Source organism: Solanum pennellii, chromosome 12, assembly GCF_001406875.1.
Source record: "Solanum pennellii chromosome 12, SPENNV200".
Classification (NCBI taxonomy): domain Eukaryota; kingdom Viridiplantae; phylum Streptophyta; class Magnoliopsida; order Solanales; family Solanaceae; genus Solanum; species Solanum pennellii.
The window spans coordinates 6,704,681-6,713,703 of NC_028648.1; the positions used below are offsets into that span (position 1 = coordinate 6,704,681).

Below are 9,023 nucleotides of genomic sequence, written 5' to 3' on the forward strand. Positions count from 1 at the left end.
TATATATATATGTATATATATATATATAAACATGCGAAATCAATAGTTATATGCATTTATATTTATTTTGTATGTATTTTAAATTTATTTAAGCTTTGACAGTACTAGTTTAATTTTTTAGGTGAATCATTTTAATTATTAGTTATTGCAAATTAATAAAAATTTAAAATAAAAACTTGTTTTATGCACTAACAAAAAATCATTTATCTTTTATTTGGACCAACTCAACCAAATTTTAATGCCTTTCCTTTCAAAATATTTGAAAAGCCAAAAGAATATAATTAATTCCCCCTAAAACCTTTCAAATCCAATGAAATATGTAATATAAATCCAATGAAATATGTAATAACCACCCCTCCTTCCCAAATCCCACCCCCCTCCTTTTTCCCTTTGCCTCTCACTCTTCTTTACTTTATTTTTCATTTTTTTTTTATGTGCGTGAATTGATAATTATTTGAAATATAAAGGTAATTTTCTGTTAGTTGAGTTTGATGATTCATATTAGAAAACTTACATAAATATGCAAAAATAAAAAAATATTTACCATTTATAGCAATAATATCTTTTTTTTCACTTATCACTTTTAATTCATTTATAATACAAGTTTAATACATATTACAAAGAAGAATTTATTATTCATATATAATACAAATTTTAATAATGGATAATACATTTATCACAAATTTTAATACACTTATAATACAATGTGCCAAATTTTTACCAAACAAACATAATATATTTCAAAAAACAATTATAATTCATATATGTTGCATACATAATTCACTTTTAATTCATATTGCAGATTTGACATAGTATTGTTATAAATGGTAATAAATAAAAAGTATTGCTAAAATCAGTAATTATTTATTAAAATGTACTAATTTATGTAATTTTTCCTTAAAAATTTATATTATTATATAGTTTATAGGTATTTTGTATTTTGCAAGTTCTTAAACTTTATATATAATATTTTTACATATTGCATGATTTGTTCAAATTCTCACCACGTCGTAAAGTCATTAGGGGCGAACCCAGTAAGCCAGATGCGGGTGCTCGAGCACCCATTGATTTCCGAAATTTTTTGTATATATATATATATAGAAAATATGATACATATGTTATTATATTTTAAATGAGCACCCATAGAACAAAAGTAGCTGTGGGTGAGTTGGTTTAAACCTTTGCAATAAGAGGCGCGTGAAGCCGCTGGCAAGGTTTCGGATCCCGCCAGTAGCATTTCTTTTTTTATAATTTTTCCAGCGAATTTTACACCTGAAAGTGAGCACCCACAACCTTTAAATCCTGGATCCGCCACTGAGAGTCATATGTACCTAATCTTTGATTGATTATGGTAAGCCTCAATTTTATTTTTGTTTAGTTAAGGATCGTGTACTCATCTTTTTCTTTATTGGATTTGACTATAACAAATTAAAGTACGATTTTGCATATTAGATTGTGATCTACATCAGTACAACTTATTCAATACGATAAATTAATGAAGTTATAATTATTTTTTTGCTAGATGAAATAAAAAATAAGGTCAAGGAAGAAAGGCTAATTTAAAAATTATCAAAAGTGTGAAATATTTGAACCAACATGTTAAATAGAATGAGCATCTTTATATGATTTTGAAAAATAAGAATTTAGTTTGTGCTCATCCAGGAATAATCATGAAGTCGTTGTTATTCACATTATTAGGGTGTATGAGAGAGCATCAAGTACATAATCTTATGATTTGTTGTCAGATCAAAGCTCTATATTTTATTTTATTTTTTGAAATGAATTAATTTTTTATCATCAAGATGTATGAATATATATATGTATCAATATATGTTTATGTAATTATGTACGATATTTTCATTGTTTTAACCTGATGAGGAGATTGAGCTTATTTTACTTTGAACAAAAAGATTGGATGACAACCACTCAAATCACCAAACAAATGCAAGCTATCGAATTTTTTTTTCTTGTATTTATTTTGATGTGGATTTAAATGGATTTAAAATTGAATGTGAAGTTATTATACAAAAATTGGTGTTATTTTTATTTGACATAATTTGAATTTGTGAAGCTTATTATTACGAATTTGCTTAATGTAATTTGATATTCTTAAATGTGATATTTGGTAAAAAATTTCATTATTTTGAAGGCTCGATGAAAATCATATTTCACATTTATTATTATTATTATTATTATTATTATAATAATAATAAGAATAATAATAATAATAATTTTGTAATACTCCATAAATCAAATTATATATTAAATACATATCATGAATATTTTAAATCCACACAAATTTAATTTTTAAAATATTAAAATCATATTTTGAAGGTTTAAGATGTCATAAACTATAATAAAAAACCTCCATAAATTTAAAAGTCAATTTCTGGGAAGCGTCGTGGAGGCTTACTAAAACCATTGCAAATATGCTTGTGACAAGAATAATTGGTATCGGTTTTAGAAACCGCTACATTTTAATTAACCCCCATAAATTGAGCATTTTTTGTAGTGGTTGGCAATTACTATTATTAACACAAATGGTTGGTTGGCACAACAAGAATACTAGGTATAACCATAAAATACCGTTAGCCTAAAAATACCCTTTTGAGTCGATCCTCAAATAATGCCCCAAGTCTTTTCTCCACTTTATCAATTGACTTTAAACATAAAATATCACTCAAAATTGAAGAAATCCTCCATGGGAATCCCTGCCCCTTCATATCGCGTCACTGTCAATCCTTATCTTTTTCCAATCACCATTCCTTCACCATAAAAAAAAATTTGAAATCCAATTAATTCATTTATTCCAAAGGCTAAGAAAAACAGGGAAAATCTAGAATAATTATGAGATGATAAATACTTATACATTGCAAATTAAGATATACAAATTATATATCGATTATTCATCAGGTATGCAATGATTATATATTATATACAAAATTTGTGATTTTGGGAAGTTTATAAAATTTGAGGTTTTTTTTAATGGATTTGAATAGGATACAATCTATAGGGTAGAGATTCCTAAATGTTACCACACATGAAGTATCTTTTGTATCAAATAAGATAGGTTGCTAAATTTAAGAGAAATAAAATATGTACAGCTACAATAAAGATTCAACTTAGTCCAAAATTTTGATAAAAATAACTTATTAATTCGAACAATGTTAGTTCATTTTTCCAACAAAATAAAATAACATTCATTAATGATTGAAATAAAAAAGTACAATAACATGAAATGAAAAGAAAAATGCAACAAATTACGACACACACTATGAAAAAGAACACGAAGAAACAATGATAGAACATTATAATTATTACATTCTCAATCGAGGTCCTTGGAATGTCCATCATCTTCAACATTGACGCCATTGCCTTCTTTTGGTGTAAACTCCATACCACTTCCATCCCCTAATGTAGCTATAGTCTGAATAAACCACGGGTCATTGAATGACTCTTCCATTGGACTTGCTGATAAGGTAATGTTTTCTTTGTTGGATGGAGGATTTGGAGTCTGGTTAAGTTCTTTCTTTTTTTCATCAAGTTTAGCCATTTTTGCAGCAAACACCTTTAACAAACCTTTCATTTCTCTAGCATCAAGTTCATTAATACTTTTTCCCTCCACTAGTTGGTTGAAGAGGATTTCCATTTCCTTCGCCTCATTCATTTTCTCTAATTTTCTAATTTGTTCTTCTTTCTTATCAATTTTCTTTTGAAGATAGTCTTCATGTGTGACCAACTTATTAAGTCTTTTGAACTCAATGAAACTTAAATACCTTGTCAAGACATCCTGAGCCAGACTTGCGGATTTCCAAGTAACGGGTTGGATTTTTCCTGGCCTAAAAATAATTATGGCAACTTCCACATCACACAAAATAGAAAGCTCTTCTGCTTTCTTGAACAAACTTGTCTCTCTTCTATCTAAGATGGAATTTCTCACATTTTCACTGTAGTTCCTAGTATTTCTAAGCCTTTTTGTAGCCATATTTGATACTCAAACAAAAAAACTATTTTCTTTTGGAATAGAATATATAAAACTTGAAGAGATATGTGACTTTTATAGTTGTCAAACAAAAATTGTCAATGTAGTCAAATTAAGAACTTTCATAATTTAGGTTCCAAATTTTAAATAATTTGATTAGTATAATCTGATTTTTAGGAAACTATTATTTTTTTTCCTTAAAAAGATGAAAATTGTTAATATTCAAAATTGAAATTTGACAGGTCATATTCCATGATTATTTTGGAGGTAGAAAACACAATAATTTACTTTTTACATGGGCATATTTGGTAGAAAATGTTTATAGAAAATATATTTTACAGAAGACGTTAGCATATCCTTAGAAAAAAATTGCATCATATTTCAATATTTCGATAGATAAAAAAGTTTATGAGAAGTTTACTTCAAGCATGGCGTAGGAAAATATATGAGTACTTCTAATTAATTATATTATTTTTTCGTTAAAGATTGACAATAATATACCGATTGGAGTAAATTTTTAGATATGTAATCAAAATTACTAAAGAAGAATGATTCAACAAATAAGAAGTGTGATGACTCAAAATCTAAGGCATGATAACACTTCCACCAATTAGTAGGTAAGCCAACCCTACACCGAAATTAATATCAAACAATCATACAAAAATAATAACATTAGAAAAATCAAGTCTAATAGCTCAAAGCTTTCATAAATATAATAGAAGTGTGAAGGTAAAAAATACACTAAAAATTTAGTGTTACTAGTAGTTCAAGAGCATCAAACTAAATACATATACATAAAGATAAAAGACTATCTGAAGTCGTAAATAAATAGATAAACAAGATATAAAAAGATAGATTTTCTTCAAATAATAGGTATCTCACCATAACTTTTTATACACATAATCTCAGATAAATGATTTCTAGGGGGTTTGACATGCCTAGGCAATGCATAAAAAATGAAACAAGAGTAGTATAAATACAATAACATGTGTACTTAGTCGGCTGGTGTGATGAGTTGTTTTATTATCTTCATATTTTGTAATGTTTATTCAGTATGATTTTCTATGGTTGCAGATGATGTAGGTGGTAGGGACAAACAAGATATAAGAAGAAGATGAAGGAGGAAAAGGAGTAGAAGAAAAGAAGGAGGAGAAGTAGCAAAGTAGAAGGATAAAGAGAAGCAAAAGTATAAGGAAAAGAAGCTGGAGGAGGAGAAGGATAAGAAGGGGGAGGAGAATGAGAAGGAGAAAGAAAAGGGAAAAGGGAAAGAGAAGGAGAAAGAGAAGAAGTAGAAGTTGTATTCTAATGGTGGTGTTGGATTAAGTGAGATATTGCAAAGTTTGTGTATAAGTACTTGTGTCAGGGCACTTGAGTTTAGGTCATTTGACTCAAAGGCTATCCATTCCAGAGTGAAGGTGGGAGTGGATAGATATGGATTTCATGGTAGGATTTTCATAAAAATTTTCTACATTTGATGTTATTTGGGACATCATTGATAGGTTGATCAGGTCTTCTCACTTTCTACCAGTTTAGATTTTATACTCTTCTAAGAGGTTTGCATTTATGAGATTGTATAAATCTACAAGGGGTGTCAATGTCTATATTTCAGATCATGGCAATTAATTCGCATCATATATGTTTCGAGGTTGACTCAGAGAGAATCGGTATCTATGTTGATTTTAGCACAACATTTGATCTGCAGACTACAGGCAGTCAGTCCAAAAAAAGGACTATTTAGGTTAAGGAAAAATATGGTTTGGGCTTGTGTAATTTATTTTTCGAGGTATGTGGGACTAGTTTTTGCTTTGGTAGATTTTGCACATAATAATACCTAATGTTTGAGTATTAAAATGGCTCTATTTGAGGCATTATACAATAGGAGTTCAGTCTTTGATGTGCTAGTTTAATGCTTTTGAATTAGGCCCTTGGATCACTAACTTATGGATAAAGTTTGGGTGATTCAGGAGAGGCTCGTACTGCTTAGAGTAGGCATAAGAGTTATGTCGATTAGAGAGTGAGCGCCTTAGAGTTCAGGTAAGAGATCAGTGTTTATGTTGGTGTCAATCATGAAAGGAATGATGAGATTTGATTGAAAGGGCGAACTCGACCCTAGGTTCATCAAACCTTTTTATATTTTTGTAGTTTGTTATGAAGGTGGCTTATTAAGAGTTAGACTTACCTCCAGCCTTTTGGGTTATTGACCTTATCTTTTATGTATTTGTGTTGGACAATATGTTTAAATAAGTCTCACGTGCTTAAGTGGAATTTTATTCGGTATGATGAGTCCTTGATTTTCGAGGAGGGCCTGTGGTTATTCAAGACAAGCAGTCTAAGAGGTTAAGGTCTAAGGACATTCTGTAATTTGAGGTTTAGTGGAGGCATCATCCCACGAGAGGCTACTTGATAAGCCAATCTTGATATACAGATCAAATATCCTTGTCTTTTTAACCTTGGGGTACTTTTTTTTCTCTAACTTTAAAGATTTAAGTTATTTTAATAGTGGATGTTGTAATGACCCTCACGCTTCATTGCTTGTTTTTTATTTTGTTTACTATTTTTCCCCTTGTAGCTTCTATAAGTTATTTATGTCTTATAGAGGTGGATGACTCTCTTCTTGAGGTTTAAGGGAGAGTTTTTTGTATGTTTTTTCTCATTTGGAGATTTTTGCATTGAAAGGGTTGGGTTCGATGAACATTCTTAATGAATCAGATGAGATTTTTATTAGCATCATTAGCTCCCAGTTTTAGTTTAATCTAGTAGGACCTCTTGTTTGTGTCTTGTGATTGTTGGTTTGGTTTTGGGAATCTTGGTTGTTTGCTTATTTTAAGTGGTTTTAGTTGTTGTGTTGGCTTTGATCACTTCCTCTTGACAGCCTACATTGTTTGTGTTGTTGATTATGTTGAGGCCAAAGTTTGATTTCTGAAGGGATAGCACATTCGTTTGTGTCCGCGTAACTCTAAATGAATCTTAAACGACAAGTCGAGGACTTATAAAAATGTGAAAACTCCTTGTGCAGATGCTCCTGCGGAGCTTGGCTTTCTTTGGTAACTCTGCTCCTACAGAGAGCCGCCACACCAGCAAAGGCTACTGATCTAATACTGCTCCCACTTAGTTGAGCTTGATGATTACTCCTAAAATATTTACTCACCGTTGAAGGTTCATGATCGATCCGACGGAGCTAGAGTAAATTTGTCCCCTCCGTTCTTGCAATATCACCACCACCAACAAAATTCCGCAAGAACGATGATTGTGAGTGGTTTATGTATCTTGTCCCTTTGATTTCTAAATGAATAAATGATTTAAACACACCATTGTTGAGCGTAGCTTGTATCAATTTTTTCAATTCTATAGTTGATTTCAAGGTAATTTCTTTTCTTTTTCATTTTTTGTTATATTTAAGATTTTATTCCTAATTTATTCATTAAAAGGATTCAGTCATAGGCCAATCGGATATCATTTGTCCAAACAAATCAAAAACAAAACTTGACCCTTCCTAATCTTTAAAGCCCAAAAATTAGATTGTTAAAAAAATCTGACTTTGACTTCAAAATCTTTATTTTTCTGTTCTTTAAAATTAAACTATTAGGCCATTTCATGTCCGAATTCACCCTATATCTTCACCCGATTTTGGGGGCATTTGATCCTCACTTCGAGGGGAACGTAATGACAAAGTTAGCTTTTTGTTTTGTTGTCAAGCTTTGAGGGTCGATTTTCGGCCCATTTTTTACTCTGAATTTTGCATCATCAATATAGGTATTGATAGTCCCATATTGACATGTAGATTCTATTTTTGATAGCACAACAACAATACGAGGCTCTTCGGAAGGGAAATGATTTGGAGTGGTGGTTCGTGATTGTGGTTCAGCTTTACGTAGGTTAAAACTTATTTTTTTTAGACTTAGATTAGTTAGATTCTATATATTATGAGTTTCTTGATATTTAGAAAGGATTTGGAATAGATTTCAGGCTTACATTATCTATATTCATATTTTGGCCATTTTCGAGACTTAAGATTTGTAAGTTTGTCAATAACCCATGTTTTGGGAGTAGGTTTATTGGAAACAATATTTGAATTCATGAAGATAGAAATTTTAAAGTCCGAATTATTAAGAAAATAATTTTAAAAATCATTTTACCTAGCGCATATCAATGAATAGAATTTTATTTGGTAAATTACATAATTATTATTTCAAATGTATTCGAGTTTTATAAAAGGGGAAATAGTGATTTTGGTGCTCAAGTTATTAGCTTATTGCAATTGATCTTTGTGTTATTTAACTTAGCATATTTGATCTTTAATTAATTAAAATATTTTATCTTAATCCCTAAAGCTAACGAATGTTAATTTTTTTTTTTTTAAAGAACACAAAGTAATTAACAAAATTTACACAAGGGAAGAGTTAGAGGCGAAAGAATACACACTATATTGTGATTTTTAAAAAGGGAAAAGGGTCTGATATACCCCTCAACTTTGTCATTTAGAGTTGATATACCCCTTGTTACAAAAGTGGCTCATATATACCCCTATTTGTAAACAAATGGCTCACATATACCCTTTTCCTTTAACGGAAATGAAAAAAAAATATAATTTTAATCTAAATTTTTATTTTATTTTTCTAAAAAGTATAATCCCATATGAGTAAATTTAATCCTCGTCAAACATATTTTTTTTGACTTTTTTTTTGTTTCAATGACTAATTTATAATTATTATTTTGATAGTCAAATTTATTTATGTTTAATATTCTTGTAAAACTTATTGTAGATGACCAAATTTTTTCTTCGAATACGAAATTAAATTACAATACACAAAAAAAATAGTTTAATTTTTTTTCTTTAAACTAAGGAATGAAAGAATAAAATAAAATAAGAATAAGAAATTCAAATAATTATAATAAAAGAAGTTAAAAAATAATTTATGTATGAAAAAAATTAAAATATACCTTGAACTTTGATAGAAGAATCATATATACCCCTAAATAATTTTTTTTTAAAAAATTAGAAGTAATAAATATAAATTTAAAACTAATTTTTTAACTTCCG

The 9,023-nt window shown here is 29.2% G+C and overlaps 1 protein-coding gene and 1 long non-coding RNA gene across 2 annotated transcripts; one reads left to right on the top strand and one right to left on the bottom strand.

The window, feature by feature from the left end:
- Positions 1-2,640: 2,640 nt before the first annotated feature.
- Positions 2,641-7,304, top strand: LOC114075394. Its single transcript, XR_003575845.1, has 3 exons — positions 2,641-2,913; positions 5,057-6,437; positions 6,999-7,304. It is a non-coding gene; the product is annotated as an uncharacterized LOC114075394 (long non-coding RNA).
- Positions 3,246-3,985, bottom strand: LOC107007043 (agamous-like MADS-box protein AGL90). Its single transcript, XM_015205515.2, has one exon. The coding sequence runs from the start codon at positions 3,983-3,985 to the stop codon at positions 3,326-3,328; it is 660 nt and encodes a 219-aa protein (XP_015061001.1). The 3' UTR covers positions 3,246-3,325.
- Positions 7,305-9,023: the final 1,719 nt, after the last annotated feature.